This window comes from Eimeria acervulina, genomic scaffold (genome assembly GCF_000499425.1).
Source record: "Eimeria acervulina Houghton genomic scaffold, Eah_scaff307, whole genome shotgun sequence".
Taxonomy (NCBI): Eukaryota; Apicomplexa; class Conoidasida; order Eucoccidiorida; family Eimeriidae; genus Eimeria; species Eimeria acervulina.
In genome coordinates, this window is record NW_013549898.1 from 17,873 (window position 1) to 35,981 (window position 18,109).

Sequence of the window (18,109 nt, forward strand, 5' to 3'; positions counted from 1 at the left end):
CGCTCCCCAGCAGCACTGGTTTGCCTTCGCATACCTTCAACTAACCTAAAGTTGCATGTAGCGGTTGGTAGACAGCCCTTTACTCCCGCAGGTGCATATTTTTACATGCAGTTTTCAGCGACTCGTCAAAGGGAGAAGAAAGCACAAGAATATCAGGCATGCAACTGCTGCAAACGACTCGGCTTTGTCTTAGTGCGCTCAACCCTCCGCACAACACTCAGCATAGCGAGCAGCAGAAGAAGTTCTCCATTTTCCTTGTAGCTCCTTTCAGCAGCTCTTCATTCTCGGGTCAATGCTTTGCATTCTCAATTGACCGCCAGCTTGAAGATGCCACCATACCACTAATGTTGTCTTCTGAAACGGTTTAGGGAATCCCTGATATATTTCTTGAAATATGAAAAAAATAGCAGAGACGCCATTGCGAGAAGGGCCCACTGGAAGAGATCGGTTCTTCTCGCAATGGCGTCACTGCAGCAATAGTTGGTCCAACAACTTTCAACTAAGGAAAAGGCTCACTGCACAAGTAGGAAGGCTCCTCGCTTCTGTTCGTGCTGCGGCGCCTGCGGAGGGAAGGATCCCAGGTGTTGCGACGAACCAAAGCTGACATAGCCCGTCCATCAGCTTGAAACGTTGAAACACCAGCACTTTCAAATACAGAGACAAGAACTATTGGTCCTGGATACCCATTTCGCGAATCCCAGTTGCCACAGGAGAAGAGACTATTACATTAACTGCAGGGATCTAGGCAACAGAAAGGGGCCCTCGAGGAGAACACGTGCAAAGAAACGCCACAAGAGCAACTACAGTCCCTCCACGACACAGCAGCGGCGATTACAAGCGTGGGCATATAAATAGTGCAGTGCAAAGTTGAACAGCGAATCATCTCTTGCTGACCGTCTCTCTGCTACGTCTATATAGAGGGACCGATATCTGGATATCTAAGTGTTATCCGGCGCTATTATCCCGCTGCTATGGTTCGCTTAGATGACTCTCCCCTCCATCCCCACCGGTGCCTACAGCTACATCGACAGTGCCCCTGACAGAACTTGCCTTTTTCTGTTTTTTTCCTTGCCCCCTTTGGTACTGACCGCACACCCCGTCTCACGCGAGCTTGGGCGCTGCGGGCCTATATCCTGATAGTTACGTATTTGTATTTAGGTTAGGATGCCCACATGGGAACACCTATGGCCCAACTAACCCTCGAACCAAGAACTCCTTAGATGGCCAGTGGTCACACCGCTGCGCAGGCATGCAGCATTGCTGGGCTATAGGCAGCCGCACCAAATGCAAGCAGTATCGCCAGATTTTTCTTGCCTTACCCCCTTGTTATTGTTCATTTCTCGTTTCTGTGTTGAGAGCTCTGGCTCCTCTAAAGCCCTACATCGCTTCCCTTGATGCACCCATTCCTTGTTCAATCTGCATACGAAGGCGTGCCATAGGAGAGAGTGGGAGAGGGGGGATGTTGTAGCATGACTGTCTGACGTTGGTAGATGCATTTTGACTTGTGCGCAGGCTGCCTACTAAGGAGCAGGAAGGTGTTCAATAGTTGTTTGCATCGTTACTGCATGCAGCAACAAGGGGCTTGCTTGTGCTTGCATGCGGGATTGCCCTGTAACAGTAATTGCAACGATGCGCTTAGCGACTCATCTTCAGGACGGCTGGGGACTGCAAGAAAGGTCAGCGGTTCTTGATAACTCCTACCTTGACTACTTTAACCCCACTGCAGCTGAACCCTCTCCTTGTATAAGACAGAGGCCTCCCGTTACAACGGTAGCAAGGCCTGTCTGATGCATACGGGCATGCGTGCACAGCAGCCCTCGTGCCGGTTTTCTACAGGTGACGAAGTTAGTATTCAATAATTCTTTATGGCCTTAGGAATGCCGGGGGGTGCAAGAGAAACTAAACTCTCACTAGTATAGCATAAGCAGCAGCAGATAAAGCTTCGTTGCAATTCGTCTTACCGGGCAACACCGCAGGCAAACGCAAACACTGCATGCACAACTCGCGTGCTGGGTGGCTACTGGTGGCGAAGTTAATATTCAACGATATTTTTGCATGCAGCAAAAAGAATGATAGGTAGGCTTGCATGCGGTGCATGTGGAGGTGCTTTGCAGCAGAAGTTGCAGCTTCAAGGGCTGTTAACTCAAAGCAAGCCGTCTCCCAGGCTTCTGTATGGATCTGTTTAGAGCATTTGAAGACAAGACAGAGTATTTGCTGCTGCTAATGCTACATCAGTTAGCGTTAGGTTTCTGTTCCCACCCGTGGGGGTCCTAGTTTGTGGCTTTTAAAGCTGTTCTGTTTAGTTTGGGTCTTAGTTGGGGCAACAAGGAGGCCCTAAACCCTCACCTAAACCCTTAAATCACCCGTAAAGTTTCAACGGAAACAGCCTTCAAAAGAAGCGCACTGGAGAGATAACTTGTCTCCTAGGACTTGGAGGAGAAAAAGCCATCAGCAGTAAACCCTAAACCCTACATCTAAACCCTAAACCCTGAAAGAGGCTCCGTGTAAGTAAACCCCTTCCACCGGGAGTCGACCGAACCCCAGGGCCCTTAAAGAAGATAAACGGTTCTCTATAACTAAACCCTAAACACTCCTAGCCTTGTTTAGAGCCTTGCGGGGTTTGGTGTGTATATGCTAGCCAACCAATACTGAGGAGACAGTTGAGGAGTAGAAGGCCGCAATATTTTGTTTAAAATTCACCTCTAAATTCATTTTGATATAGTGGGTATACGCTGGGATCTCCGCCTTAGGGTTTAGGGTTTAGGGTTTAGGGTTTAGTGGGCATCGAAGCCCCGCATCGCATGCACGAGGGGGGCCCTGTTTTTTCTTTGTGTAAAACGGAAGAATGAAAGTTCACTTGTTTTAAAACAAAAACAAATAAATTTTGTGTAGTGTAAACAGCAATTCTCTTTGCTGTTCTGTTGCCGTTTCTGTTGCTGCTGCTGTTGCTGCTGCTCCTGCTGAGCAGCAGGGCCGCGGTCTTGTTTGGGGGCCCCACGCTTAGAGGAAACCTTAAACCCTAAACCCTAAACCCTAAACCCTAATCGCGCGCTGCTTCTTTATCACTGTTGAAGGGTATCTGGAATCTGTGGGCAGCACGATATAAGGTAAGCCCCGAGGGTTTATGGTTTAGTGTTTTGTTGTAGGACGCACATAGGGTTTGCGGCTGCAGGGTTTAGGGTTTAGGCTTTGCCTCTGTGGTGAAGCGCAGAGTTGATGCATGCATTATTCAAGGTACAGTTGCGAGTCCGCTGCAGCCGCAGCGGCAGCAACGGTAGCAGCACTTTTGCATGCATGCTTCTTAGCTCTGCAGGTTGTTCATCTGCTGTCATTGCTGCTGCTGCTGCTGCTGCTGCTGCTGCAGATGAGTGGCCGCGGGGGTCGCGGCGGTTTCCGCGGGGGTAGAGGTGGAGGGCGCGGGGGTTTCAGAGGAGGTAGAGGAGGAGGCGGAGCGGGTAAACTCTAAACCATAAACCCTAAACCTTAAACCCTTATGTGCAGCTTACTAGTGGTTGTTGCGCAGACAGCGTTTGCTGCATCAGCAGTAGGACATACAACGGCATGCACTGAGTAGCACCAACTGCGGCAGCAGCAGTAAGAGCCGCAACAGCAGCAACAACAGTAATAGCAGCAGCAGCAGCAAGCTTGTTTGTTTGTTTGTTTGTTTTGCAGGGTTTAACACTGGGCCTCCGGAGGCAATTATTGGTGCATACCCAAACCCTAAACCCTAAAACCCTCATCCCTAAACCCTGAACCGTACATCCTACCTTTTTCGTTTTTTCGGAGTGTGATAGGGTCGATAAACGCGGGTTACCTTTAGGGTTTAGGGTTTAGGGCTTAGGGTTTAGGGTTTAGGATTTAGGGTTTGCGTGCAGAGGCGGGAGAGGTGATGCATGCAGCAGAGAATGAGTTGGTGGTTAAGGGTTTGCTGCAGCAGCAGGTGCCTTACTTCAACGGTAGAATCTTCCTTGCAAATAAAGAAGAAGTTGGAAGAGTAGACGAAATCCTGGGCCCTATCAATGAAATGGTAAACCCTAAACCCTAAACCCTAAACCCTAAAGGGTGATTGAGAAGAGTGCCTTCATATGGTTTCGATTGTGGGTGTCTTCTACGGCTTGCATTCGATTTAGGGTTTAGGGTTTAGGGTTTAGGGTTTACGGTTTGTGCTGCAGTATTTCTCGGTGAAGCTGAATGACGGAATAAAGGCTTCATCGATTAAACCCTCAACCAAAGTGAGCCCAAACACTAAACCCTAAACCCTGAATCCTAGACACTGAAACCCCCCTTATTCAACTACCCATATCAATGCTGCTCATCCGCTGCTGCTGCTGCTGCTGCTGCTGCTGCAGTTTTTCGTTGATGTGAATCAGACGCTTCCTCTTTCTCGTTTCCTCCCTAAACCCCCAATCGCGAAGGGAGCGGCTGGCAGCAGCAAACCAAGTGAGGGTTTAGGGTTTAGGGTTTGGAGTTCAGTGGTTTACACAGGGAAGCAACAGACCGAATGAGGGTTTAGGCTTAAGTTGTGTGTGAAGGGTAGCAGCAAACCAAGCGAGGGTTTAGTGTTTAGGGTTTAGCGTTCAACAGGTTAGGAGCGGCGGCAGCAACACATCTAAGGGTACAGGGTTTAGGGTTTAGGGCTTAGGGTTTAGGGTTTAGGGTTTGGGAGTGTGCAGGCGGGGGTCCTGCTCGCGGGGGGCGAGGAGGGTTTAGGGGCGGCAGCAGCAGAGGAGGCCGAGGGCAGCGCGGAGGGTTTAGAGGAGCCCCAAGAGGTGGTGGGGGTGGCTTCAGGTAAGAAACCCTAAACCCTAAACCCTAAACCCTAGCGCGTCTAGAAGAGCTCTTCTTGAGGGCTTAACACCCACAACTCCAGCCTTCTGCGTCTTGCAGGGGCGGCAGAGGAAGAGGACGCTAATAAACCGCAGCAGCTGCAGCAGCAGCAGCAGCTGCTGCTGCTGCATCAACTGCAGCATCAGCAGCTCAAGAACGTGCTGCGGCAGCAGCTGTCCAAGTCGCACTTCCCGCTGCTGCCTGCAACAGAGCAGCAGCAGCAGCTGCAGCAGCAGCATTCGGTTTGTTGGGGTCTCCACTCTGCATGCAGTTTCGATGCCACTGCTTGCGGGGCGCAGCAGCACGGTTGTGGGAGTTCGTTGCAGTTTCTATCAGCAGCAGCTGGTGCTGCCTTCTTGGGGTGTGCAGCTAGCTAGCTACAGCTAGCCGCCATAGCTAGCTGTAGCTAGCCTTAACACCTAGCTGCTACATAGTTCGACGCTGCTGGTGCTTGCAGCAGCAGCATTTGGATATAGTGAGCAGCATATAGCTGCACTCGTTCTTAGCTAGCCGTAATCAGCAGCTTCTGGCTGCAGCTAGCTGAAGCTAGCTAGCTTTCAGTGCTGTTGGCTAGCTACTACTAGCTAGCTAGGCACAGCTGGCTGTAAAGCAAAGCCCCAGATGCAAACAACGCTGGACCGGAGACCGTTTCAGGGGCATCATAAGGATAAACACCCCTAGGGGAGGCTGGCTAGCTAGGGCTAGGCACAGCTAGCTGCAGCAGCTAGCTGCTCCAGCTAGCTTGACACGTTGGCTTAGCAGCTGGGTGTAGGAGCTAGCCGTAGCAGTAGCAGCTAGTTGGAGCTGCTAATTGTAGCACGTAGGCGTAGTAGCTAGCTGTAGCAGCTAGCTGTAGCAACTAGCTGTAGCCTCTGGGCATTCCAGCTAGCGGTAGAAGCTAGCTGCAGCACGTAGGTGTAGCAGCTAGCTGTAGCAGTTAGCTGTCCGTGGTGGCGGTGTGTATATCTCTATGCCTGTAGAGGTGCGTTTCCTGCGGCTAGCTGATGGTTACTGCGGCTGGCTGCAGCTAGTTGCAGCTAGCTGCTGCTGCTGCAGTGCAGCTGTGGGGTGGGGGCAGGCGGCTGCAGCAGCAGGGTACAGGCGCAGAATTAGGGTTTAGGGTTTTGAGGGGTCCAGTCTGAGGTATACGTACACCTCAGCCTTCGCGAAGTAAAACACTAAGTAGATAATTAGGGTTTAGGGTTTAGGGTTTAGGGTTTACGGGGGAGACACAACACTAAAGAAGCAGCAGCAGCAGAAGACAGCAGGGGGCCCCTGCATGCGGCATGCGGGTCACTAGGGTTTAGGGTTGAGGGTTTAGGGTTTTAACTGGAATTGAAAATCCGAGTTTCTACACTAGGAAATTGAACTTGCTGCTGTCTGAGGCCACCGGTACAGAGGAGCAAACCCTAAGCAGCAGCAGCAGCAGCAGCAGCTGCAGCAGCAGCAGCAGCAGCAGGAGCAGCATCAACAGCAGCAGCAATATCTTATACCTTTTATACCTTCTGCCTCCTTTAGCAGCACGCCGGCGACATTTTTACGGTGGGGGCGAGACTGCAACTACAGAGTCTAGGGTTTAGGGTTCAGGGTTTAGGGTTTAGGGTTCTGAGCTCGAGAGGCATAGGAATTGCCTCTCCCCTCTCCGCTTCGGACCACTTACTGGTGTAGCTGCTGTCGCCAATAGTGGACCTGCATATGCTTCTGCTGCTGCTGCTGTTGCTGCTGCTGTTGCTGCTGCTGCTATTGCTGCTGCTGCTATTGCTGCTGCTGTTGCTGCTGCTGCTGCTGCTGCTGTTGCTCCTGCTGCTGTTGCTGCTGCTGCTGCAGGCTGGGGAAATGGTTGTCGGCGGCTCTTCATCAGAAGCTCCCGCGAGGGATGAGGGTGGCCAGGTAACTATGTGCGCTAGCACCCCTTTAGGGTTTAGGGTTTAGGGTTTAGTGTTTAGGGTTTAGTGTTTAGGGTTTAGGGTTTGTGTGTGTAGGTTCTGGCCTCCATCCGCGCCGGTCGCTGCATACTCAGCGGCACCCTCGTCTCGGCAGATCCCCGCAGAGGCACTCTGCAGCTTGTTAAGGTCCTAAACCCTAAACCCTAAACCCTAGAGCAAGCAGTGGTTTCGGGCGCTCTTCTAGAGTCCCCCAAGCCTAAACCCTAAACCCTAAACCCTAAACCCAACAAAAAAACAATAACAAGGGGGCTCTTCTAGGGGCTTTTGTATATCTGTCTCTTAATCTCTTCTTCTCTTGCCTTCATATTTGTTTGTCTCCTTATCTTCATCTCTGTCTCCTTCCCTTGTTAAAACAATATATATAAAAAAGAAAGATATTTATTTGCATATCTTTCTTATTTCTTAAAGTATATGAATATAGATAAACATCTGCCTTATACAAAAAAATACTTATTTATATATCTTTCTGAAACAAATAGTTATATTTATATTTACATATAAATATAGGAAAGAAGAAAGGGATATAAATATAAATATAAATATATATATGTATGTATGCATAAATATATATATATATATATATACATATACATATATATATATATATGCATTAGTATTTTTATCTTTTTTCCTTCTTTAAAAATTTTTTTTCTTTAGGGCTCTTCTGGTTTATCTCTCGCGTGGCGGCTGCGGCCTTCTGGGTATTTAGTTGAAAGTTTTTTGCTTCCTTCAGATCTTATTATAGAGATGCTACCGAAGGAAAGGGGTCGCATAGTTGCATTTAAATCTAAAGAGAAAGGTTTGTCCTTTTCTTATTCTATTTATCTCTTTATCTGTCTCTTTCTCTCTTTCTCTGTCTCTCTTTATCCCTGTCTCTTTAGCTGTCTCTTGATCTGCTTCTTTTTATCTGTCTCTGTCTCTCTTTATCTCCCTCTTTTTCTTTGTCTCTCTGTCTGTATCTTTTTCTCTTTATCTGTCGCTTTCTCTCTTCCTCTGTCTCTCTTTATTTCTGTCACTTTAGCTGTCACTTAAACTGTTTCTGTTTATCTGTCTCTTTCTCTCTTTATCTGTCTCTTTATCTGTTTGTTTATCTGCTTCTATTTCTCTTTGTCTGTTGCTTTATCTGTCTCTTTCTCTGTCTCCTTCTATGTTTCTCTCTCTCTGTTTGTCTCTTTGTCTCTCTTTGTTTATCTCTTTCCATTTCTTTTTCTTCGTCTCTCTCTCTCTCTCCTTATATAATTCTCCTTTACTACTTTTACTATTATTCTTATTCTTATTATTAGTATTATTATTTGTTTTTTCTGTGTTCTTTATTATGTTTACTGTTTATTGTTTGCTTATTTGTTGTCTGATGTTTGTTTATTTCATTTTGTGTTGTTTATATATCTTTAATGCTCGTTTATTTTGTTTGTTTTTTACTTGTTGTGGGGTGTAGGGATAAAAAGTTTGTTTTGGTTTCAAGACCCCGATCCTGCTGCAGATGCTTTATTTATAGAAGAGATAAAAGAAGAATTAAACAAACAAAACGCAAAAAGGTTTGTGCTTCTGGCTTTTTAATCTCTTTCTGTCTCCTTCTATCTGCTTTTCTCTCTCCTTTTGTTTATTATATACCTGCTAGCAAACCCTGCTCTTGTTTATTCAGTGGCTCCTTATATAATACTATATTATATTATTGTTATTATTATTTTATAATTCACTATATATATATAGACGGGGGTTTAGGGTTTATGATTTAGGGTTTGCAGTGGTGTGTTCTCCTTTATCTGCAGCGCCCAGCGAACAGGAGGCGCCTCATCATCAGCAGCCGCAGCAACAGCAGCAGCAGCAGCAGCAGCAGCAGCAGCTGGGCAGCAGCATCAGCAGCAGCAGCAGCATGAGGAGCAGCTGCGACAGTTGCTGCGTTCGTTTGCTGCTGAAAGGGCAGGGAGACGCAGCACGAGAATTGGTATAAGCAGCAGCTTGTTGTTGTTTGTCTTCTTTTGTCTGTCTTCTTTCTTTGTCTTTCTATTCAATCTTTTATCTCTTTTCTGATTAAATCTTTTTGTTTCTTTCCTTTGTCCCTCTTTGTTTTTAAGTAGATTTATCTGCCTCCTTTCTCTTTGGTTTTCGTCTCTCTCATGTTTCGTTTTTTTCCGCCCCTTCTAGCAGCTGCATCACTTGTTGCATCACTTGCTGCTGCTGCTGCTGCTGATGCTGCTGCTGCTCTTCACCCTGCTGCTGCTCCTGCTGGTGTTGGTGATCCTGCTGCTGCTGATGGCCATGACCTTGCTGCTGCTGCTGCTGCTGCTGCTGCTGCTCGTCACCCTGCTGCTACTGCTGCCGCTCGTCACTCTACTACTGCTGCTGCTGCCCGTGACCGTGCTGCTGCTGCTGCTGCTGGTTCTGATCTTTCGTCTGCTGCTTCTCCTGCTGCTGCTGCTGCTGCAGTGTCTCTTTCTAAGGTGTTGGATTCCGAGGCGATCTCAGTTTTGTCTTCTGACCCGGAGGCTATGCAGCAGCTAGCAGAGTGGGAAGAGATATATTTTAATATTCGTTTAATCTGTTTTTTAAATTTCTCTCTTCGTTTGTCTCCTTTGCCTGTCTGCTTCTTTTCTTCTGTCTTCCTTTGTCTCTTGGCCTTTTTATCTGCTTTGTTTGTCTTTGTCTCTTCGTTTTGCTGTTTATTTTAGGTTTTTTCTTTTCCTTCTGTTTGTTTTCTTTGTTTGTATTCGTCTGTCTCTCTTATATTATAACTTGCTTAGATCTCTCGTCTCTCGCTTTCTCTCTTTGTCTTTACTGCTGATGCTGTTGCTGCTGCTGCTGTTGCTGCTGCTGTTGCTACTGCTGCTGCTGCTACTGTTGCTGGTGCTACTGTTGCTGCTGCCGGTAGTGCTGCTCCATCTCCCATACTGCTGCATATACTGCTGCTGCTGCTGCTGCAGATTAATGCCTAGCAGCCTCAAGTCTCCAGCAGAAGCTGTTGCTGCTCTTCGCTGCCCTCAACTTTCTCTTTCGCTTGCTGCTCTTACTCAAGCTATTGCAACAGATGCAAGGCCTATACTCATCTCTATGGGTTCGTACACTGCTGCTGCTGTTGCTGCTGCTGCTGCCGTTGTTGTTGCTGCTGCTGCTGTTGCTGGTGCTGGTGTTGCTGCTGCTGTTGTCGCTTCTGTTGTTGCTGTCGGTGGTGCTTCTGTTTCTGTTGGTGTTACTCTTACCTTTGCTGGTACTTGTGTTATTGATGCTATGAGTGCTGCTTCAGGTGGTGCTGCTGCTGCTGCTTTTGTTGTGCTTGCGCTTGCTGCATCACTGAGGTTGTGTTTGTTTTGCTGCTGCAGGCATCACATCCCCCCCTCCTCTCGCTGCTGACCGTAAGCTGCTGCTGCTGCTGCTGTTGGGTTTGCTGCTAGTGCTACTGCATTTGCTGCTGCAGTTGCTGCTGCTGTCTCTAATAGTAGCTGTTGCTGCTGCTAGTGCTGATGCTATTGCCGTTGCTGTGGTGGGGGTGGTGCTACTGCTGTTACTGCCGCTGTTGCTGCTGTTGCTGCTGCTGCTGCTGTTGCTGCTGCTGCTACTGTTGCTGCTAATGCTGTTATTGTTTAGGATTTATTGCGCTGTGTGCTTTTTCCTTTTGTCTCCAGCATTGGAAGCCTTCGCTCTCGCTTTAGAAGAAAAGTTTGGTGAGGATGCAGCAGCAGCACCAGCAGCACCAGCAGCACCAGCAGCAGCAACAGCAGCAGCACCAGCACCAGCAGCAACAGACGCACCAGCAGAGACAGCAGCAGCAGCAGAAACGGAAGCAGCAGCTGAAACAGGAACAGGTTCGGAAGAGATGGACCAAGAGGCAGCAGACCCCAAGCAGTAGGGCTCTTTGCCTGCGTGCATTGCTGCTGCTGGCGCTGCAGCAGCAGCACTGGTGCTGCTGCTGTAGCTGCAGGGGCGGAAGCACCAGCAGCAGCAACAGCAGCAGCAACAACAGAAGCAGCAGCAATGGCAGCAAGCAAGAATGCTTGCACTAGAGGGAGACAGCTTCCTTCTCTAAAAGCTGCACATACACCTGAATTAAACAAGGAAATTTTGCTGCAGTAACACCAACAAACAAATTATTATTACTTCGTTTTTATTATATTTGTAGTATTTATTTGTATTATCTGCTTTGTTATCATTTTGTTTGTCTTTATCTGTACCATTATTTCCTTTTGCTTATTTATTATTATTGTCTTTGTGTTTATTATTATTATTACTATCAGTATGATTATTATTATTATTACTACTACTACTATTATTATTGCTATTCCTATTATTATTACTTCCGGTATAGGGGCAGCACCTGCTGCTGCATTAACAACAAGGAACGCAGTAATATAATAATGCTTTTAATAGTGAATTGTTTTTTAATTATAAATATTATTATAACTGTAAAGATTATGATAAGTATTGTACTAACTATATAGTATTATAATAGTAATAATTGTTTAACTTCAGAAAGAAAGGCTCCTTACGGTATGTCTTAAAAAGGAGTAAAAACGTTTTGTTTTCTGTTTTGTTTGCTTCGGCTCTGCACTGGATTTATGTTTTTAAAATAACTCTTTAATAAAAGAAAAGAGTTACTTAAAGGAAACAGAAACAAAAACAACAAACAGTGCACTTCGCCTTCTTTTATACAAACCTACTCCAACAACCAGGGCAAGTATATATTTATTTTTATAGTTACTACTACATACATCCAAATATATATATATATATATACGCATATCTATACCTATATATATATATATGGACTGCATTCGTATATAAGCGTGTTCATTTACATCGCTATATATACACATAGATATTTATATTTATATATTTATTCTTACATGTATAGTATCTATAGACTTATCGGCTTATACATTCCTTTAGACATGTATATATATACACTATAAATGAATAGAAACATCAATACATTATATATATATATACATATCTATTTTATATATATGCATTTCTATATACATATGTATATATATATATATATATATATGTGCGAAAGACTAAATAAAGGAGATATAAAAAAAGCAAGAGACAAACAGACAAATCCAAGAGATACAGAGAGGAAAAAGAAATGAAGAAAGGTAGAATGAGATAGAGAAAAAGAAATAAGGAAAGGGACAGAAAGAAACAGAAAGACAGGCAAAAGAGAAACGAAAGAGAAAAACCAAGACTAACAAAGAGTAAGCCAGAAACCTAGGGAGGTGAAAATAAAAACAAAAAATAAATATATAAATAAATACAGAAAGAAAAACCCTACATAGAGTTGTTTGATTTAAATAATATATATTAATTATAACTATAAATTATTATTATAATTTGATACTATTTCTACTTTTATTGAAAAGCACATTACAAGAAAAAGCACGAAATAATGCCTCTCCATGAAGACCATGCATATACTCCTCCTTCATCTTCTTCTTCTTTACCTTCTTCTTCTTTATCTTCTTCTTTATCTTCTTCTTTATCTTCTTCTTTATCTTCGTCTTTAGCCTTTTTATCTTTTTTATCCTTTTTATCTTGTTTATCTTTCTTATCTTTCTTAGCTTCCTTAACCTCTTTATCTGCTTTATCCTTTTTACCTGTCTTATATTCTTTATCCTTTTTATCTTTTCTGTCTTCTTCTTTCTTAACTTTTCCGTCTTTTTCTTTAGTTTTATCTTTTTCTTTAGTTTGCTTATTTTGTTTCTCCTTTTCGTTTTGTTTATCTTTTTGTTTTTCTTCTTTTTGCTTTTGTTTTTGTCTTGGTCTTTGTTTTTGTTTTTCTTTTAGTTCTTTTTCTCCTTCGTCTTTCTCTATTCCCCTTTCGGTTTGTTTTTCTTTTGTTTTCGGTTGTTGTTGCTGTTGTTGTTCTGCATCTTTTTCTTTTTGCTTTAGTTTTTCTTTTCCTTTTTCTTTTGGTTTCTGTTGTTGTTTATGCTGTTCTTTTTCTCTTGCAACTCTTTCTTTTTCCTTTTCCTTTTCTTTTTGCTGTTTTTGTTTTTCTTCTTCCTTTGCTTTTTCTCCTCCCCTTGGCTTTTTTCTTCCTCCTGTTTGTTCTTTGCAGTGTCGTCTGTTTTGGTTTTTTCCTTCACGCTTCTCTTCCCTTTGTTCATAGTAATCGTCTTTCTCTTCTTCCTTTTCTTCTTCCCTTTCTTCTTCTTCATCTTCTTTTTGTTGTTGTTCTTCTTCCCCTTCTTCTTCTTCTTGTTCTTCCTCTTCCCCTTCTTCTTCTTCTTCTTCTTGTTCTTCTTCTTCTTGTCCTTGTTCTTGTTCTTCTTCTTCTTCTTCTTCTTGTTCTTGTTCTTCTTCTTCTTCTTGTTCTTCTTCTTCTTCTTCTTCTTCTTCTTCTTCTTCTTCTTCTTCTTCTTCTTCTTCTTCTTCTTCTATTTCTTTTGGTTCGTTTTCCGTTCGTTTTTCTGTTGTTTGTATCCTTGTGTGTTCATATGCTTGTTTGCTTGGCGTTTTATTTTGATGTTTTTTCTCTTTCTCTTTCTGTTCGTCATCGCTATTTAAATATATTTCTTTCTTTTTTGTTTTCTCTGCATGCGGCATTCCAACGTCAACACCGAAGTACTCTCTTGGCTGGCGCTGAAAGCCCGGAGCAGCAGAAAAAGGACACCATATATTCTCCTCTTGCTGCTGCTGCTCCTGCTCCTGCTGCTGTTGCTGCTTCTGCAGCTGTTGCTGCAGCTTCTGTTGTTGTTGTTGTTGCTGCCGCTGCTGCTGTGTATCCTGAATCAGCGAGAGCAAAAACGGGTCGCTATCTTCAGCAGCAGGAGCAGCAGCAGCAGGAGCAGCAGCAGGAGAAGGACGGGATTCAGAAGCAGAGAAAATTGATTGAAAAGAAGAAGGGAGACCCGTGAATAACGAATAAGTCGGATAAGAAGGAAACGGAGGAGAAGAAGAGGAAGACAAAGGAGGAAAAGCAGAAAAAGAAGAAGGGGAAGAAGAAGAAGAAGGCAGAGAAGAAGTAGAAGCAAAAGAAGAAGCAAAAGGAGAAAATTGAATGTCTTCCTCTCTTTGCTGCTTTTCCGCAACACGAGCATATAAACTAAGACGCTGCTGGTGCTGTTGCTGCTGCTGCTGGTGCTGTTGCTGTTGCTGCTCCTTCAAAAGAGGAAAGCCAGCAGCAGAAGCGGCAGCAGCAGCAGGCTCCAAAAACGGTTGGCGGGGCTGCCTTGTTGCAGATCTGCTGCTTCTATTGCTATTGCTGCTGCTGCTGCTGCTAGTTGAATCAAACTGGGTTTCCTGTTGGGGCTGCAGTGAAGAAGGGAAACGCAATAAGGACTTGGCGAGGGAAGAGGCAGCAGCAGCCGGAGGAGCAGCAGCAGCAGCCGGAAGAGCAGCAGCAGCAGCAGCACCAAAATCGAAAGATTGCTGCTGCCCATCCGCTCTTGAATGAAGGCCTTCCCAGCCAAAAGAGTTCCTCAGTGAACCACAACTGAGATGGCGGGCTTGATGCTGCTGCTGCTGCGGCTGTTGCTCCTGTTGCTGCTGCTGCAGTTGCTGCTGCTGCAGCTGCCATTCTGGTTGCTCCTCCTGCAGCATCTCCCATTCCTGCTGCTCCTGCTGCAGCAGCTGCCATTCTTGCTGCTCCTCCTGCAGCAGCTCCCATTCCTGCTGCTCCTCCTGCAGCAGTTCCCATTCCTGTTGCAGCCACTGCTGCTGCTGCTGCTGTTCCTGCTGCTCATGTTGCAACTCCCATGGATCATCCTGCAGCAGCCACTGCTGCTGCTGTTCCTGCAGATCCTGCTGAAATGTCCATTGCCACTGTTCCTGCTGCAGCAAATGCTGTTCCTGCTGTTGCTGCTCCTGTTGCAACTCCCGTTGCAGCTGCTGCTGCTGCATCCACTGCCGTTGCCGTTTCCGCTGCGCCTCTTGCACAGCCATTCGTCGTTCCTGCTGCTCCTGCTGCTGCTGCCGCTGCACCTCCCATTGCCGCTGCAGCTGCAACGCCCTTCGCCGCTTCTGCTGCTGCTGCCACTGCTGCTCTTGTTGTTCTTGTTGTTCATCTTGCTGTTGCCACGCCTCCCACTGCTTCTGCAGCAACTCCCACTGCTGCTGCAGCTGTTGCTGCTTCTGCTGCTCACGATAGTCCACCCACTGCCGCTGCAGCTGCTGCACCCACTGGTGGTGCACGTGCTGCAGCCATTGCTGTAGCTGCTGCTGCTGCCATTTCCGTTGCTGCTGGACGTGGTGCCTCTTCTGCTGCTTTTGCTGCCGAATATGCAGTGACTGTCGTCCCTGCTGCAACTGCGGTTGTTGCACCTGCAGCACCTGCTGCTGCTGCAGCTGCTGCCTGTGCAAATGCTGCCATGGCTGCTGCGAAGGCTGTTCATGCTGCTGTTGCTGCCATTGCTGGTGCTGGTGCTGGTGCTGCTGTTGCTGCTGCTCTTGCTGGTGCAGCGGCTGCTCCTGCACCAGCGGTGGGCCCTGCAACGGCTCTTGATACTGCTCCCCTTCCTGCTCTTCTTGCTCTTGTTGCTGCTGTTGCTGCTGCTTCCGTTGCTGCAACAGACGTGGGATCGGCCTCCGCCTTGGCTTCGCATAGTCCTTCTGCTTCTGCTGCTGCTGCTGCTGCTGCGACTGCTCCTGCTGCTTCAGCTCCCACTTCTGATGCAACTTCTCCAACATAGACAGCAATTGCCCCAACTGCGGGGACTCCTGCTGCTGCTGCTGCTGCTGCTGCGCAGTTGCTTTTAGATTTTTGGAGGCTGTATATGCTGCAAGAGCAGCATAAAATTTTTTTCGTAGTTTCCCAAAGATATAAGTTTGCCCCTGCAGCTCTTGACGAAGTGTTTGAGAGTATTTATGCTTTTTTTCAAAGGGAGATCGATAGAAAATCCCTATCGTATGTTTACTTTGTATTCGTTCTACCCAGCTACAAACTTCTGCATGCATACGTATTCTTCTAGCTCTTCTGTGTCTTGTTTGAAAGATTAAATCAGTTACTATAAATCCCAGATCTTCAGGGAGTGCCTCTATTAAATCCGATATATTTTGCTGCTGCTGCTGCTGCTGCTCCTGCTGCAGCTGCTGCAGCTCCTGCAGCATATTCAGGAGCTCCCCAAGCCCTCCCTTCGCAATTACTAACTCTTCATGCAACAACGTCGCGGAATGAGCATCCATGCTGCTGCTGCTGCTTCTGCTGCTGTCGGTGCTGATGCCGCTGCTACTCGAGGCGCCACAGGCGATACTGCTGCTACTGCAGCTAATACTGGTGCTGCTGCTGCTGCTGCTGCCGCTGCTGCTGCTTTTTTTTGGAGGGGGGTCTGCGAGGTCTTGTATCATTTTAAGCATAACCTCTGCTCTTTTCAGTGCTCTTTTGCTGTGGCCTTCCCTTTTAAGTGTACCTAGGAGGTGATAGCCTTGACGAAGTATAACAGTAACGCTTTCCTGTCTTTTCTTTTCTAAACGAGGAGAAGAATAAACCCCTAAGACAGCTATCTCTTGTGCCAAAGCTGCAAAGAATTCTAATGCCCTACTTCTCTGCTGGCGCCGCAGCCAAGGAACAAAATCAACAAAAAGATAAACAACAGCCTCCAACGTGTGAAGAAATAGTATTCCTTCTTCTTCTGTTTCTGCTACTATTGCTGGTGCTGCTGCTGTTGCTGCTGATGCTGCTGCTAATTGATTTGCTTGTTCTCCTTTCATCTCTTCCTCTTCTTTTGCTTCTTCACTGTCATAATTATCTTCTTCTTCGTTTTCTTCTTCTTTCTCTGCCATTGCTTCTTCTGCTGCTGCTATTGTTTCTGCTCTGTAGTCTTCCTTTCCTTTTTCTCCCTTTTCCTCTTCTTTTTCTCCTTTTTCTGTTTCTTCGTCTCCATCTTCATCTCCTTTTGTTGTTTCTGTTTCTCGTTCTGGTTCTTCTTCTTCCTCTGGTTCTTGTTCTTCCTCTGGTTCTTGTTCTTGTTCTTCTTCCTCTTGTTCTTGTTCTTCTTGTTCTTCTTGTTCTTCTTGTTCTTGTTCTTCTTGTCCGTGTTCTCGTTCTTGTTCTTCTTGTTCGTGTTCTCGTTCTTGTTGTTGTTCTTCTTGTTCTTGCTCTTCTTCTTCTTGTTCTTCTTCTTGTTCTTCTTCTTGTTCTTCTTGTTCGTCTTCGCCTCCTTCGTGTTCTTCTTCTTGCTCTTCTTGTTCTTGTTCTTGTTCTTGTCCTTGTCCTTGTCCTTGTTCTTTTTCTTTTTCTTGTACGTTTTGTCTTTCTTTTATTTCTTCTCCTTTTGTTTCTTCCTCCACTTCCGGTGTTTCTCCTTCATTTGCTGCTTCTGCTGCTCCTGCAGCTGTTTTTTCTTCCTCTTTGTCTTCCTCATTATCAGGTCTCTCTCTGTCCGCCGGTTCGTCTTGTGCAGCAGCAGCAGCAGCATCACAAGAAACAGGCAGCGGCTCTCCTGCTTGTTTAGCTGCAAGTTTTCGTGTTGCTGGTATCCCGCTGGATTTATCAAGAGAGAAAAACTCATGAAGACACCTCAACATAATAAACACGACTGCTGCACATGAAACCACCGCTACAACTCTGCTAAAAATAGACTGCAGCACATGCCGCTGCTGCCGCTGCTGCTGCTGAAGCAGGTGCTGTTGCATCTGCTGCAGCAGGTGCTGCTCATTCTGTTGGTGTCTCCATTCAAGCATTAAAGGAGACCCTACAGACAAATGCGAGGAGCTGAATGCAAGCGGATCTGCCGCTGCTGCTGCTGCTGCTGCTGCAGGTGTTACTGCAGGTGCTACAACAGGCGCTGCTGCAGATGGTGATGCTCCAATGGTTCGTTCTTTAGCTGCAGCTGCTGCTACAGAAGGTGCTGCAGCAGTTGCAGCTGCTGCAGCGACGCAGCACAACAAGCGAATGGAGGCGGACGAGCCCCTAAATGTTCTATTAGGGGAGACGGTAGCTTTCATTGGAAACACTTCAATGGGGCTTTACTAGTGGTTTCTCGCTGCCTATTGCTGCATGCATGCATACATGCATGCATGCATATAAAAAAAAGGCAAACAAACAAGGAGAACCCAGCACATAGGTTGCTACAATGAGAAGAGGATTTATGCTGGGATCGTGGGGATCGACTCCTGGCGATCCCGATCCCATTGCATTCAGAAGAGCACTAAACTTTCTTCTTGTTTATTTTTCTTCTCTTCTTCTGCTTTCAATAGACAATGAATCTCGACACTCGCACTCCAGCCTAAACAGCAGCAACCCAAACAGGCGTACACAAAGAATAAAAGCAAATAATAAATCTGCTGCTTCTATTTGTCTTTTTAAAACATTAATCTAATAAGGACGGGCAGCAACGTAAGCAAGCAGCTTAGGAATAAGTAGACAAAAGATGAGCTACGGGTATAAAGGAGCAATCCGG

The 18,109-nt window shown here is 46.0% G+C and overlaps 2 protein-coding genes across 2 annotated transcripts; one reads left to right on the forward strand and one right to left on the reverse strand.

Annotated features, from left to right (window-relative positions):
* Nucleotides 1-3,216: 3,216 nt before the first annotated feature.
* Nucleotides 3,217-10,617, forward strand: EAH_00032080 (nucleolar protein family a, putative; the record flags this gene model as incomplete). The annotated part of the gene is made up of 16 exons (XM_013396012.1): nucleotides 3,217-3,246; nucleotides 3,365-3,455; nucleotides 3,876-4,027; nucleotides 4,173-4,232; nucleotides 4,674-4,788; nucleotides 4,888-5,069; nucleotides 5,965-5,970; nucleotides 6,655-6,717; nucleotides 6,810-6,899; nucleotides 7,431-7,572; nucleotides 8,209-8,308; nucleotides 8,519-8,718; nucleotides 9,201-9,279; nucleotides 9,695-9,825; nucleotides 10,091-10,123; nucleotides 10,394-10,617. 16 exons carry the CDS (start codon nucleotides 3,217-3,219, stop codon nucleotides 10,615-10,617), a joined length of 1,698 nt encoding a protein of 565 aa, XP_013251466.1.
* A 1,517-nt stretch (nucleotides 10,618-12,134) lies between these two features.
* Nucleotides 12,135-17,654, reverse strand: EAH_00032090 (hypothetical protein, conserved; the record flags this gene model as incomplete). The annotated part of the gene is made up of 1 exon (XM_013396013.1): nucleotides 12,135-17,654. The coding sequence occupies one exon, from the start codon at nucleotides 17,652-17,654 to the stop codon at nucleotides 12,135-12,137; it is 5,520 nt and encodes a 1,839-aa protein (XP_013251467.1).
* Nucleotides 17,655-18,109: the final 455 nt, after the last annotated feature.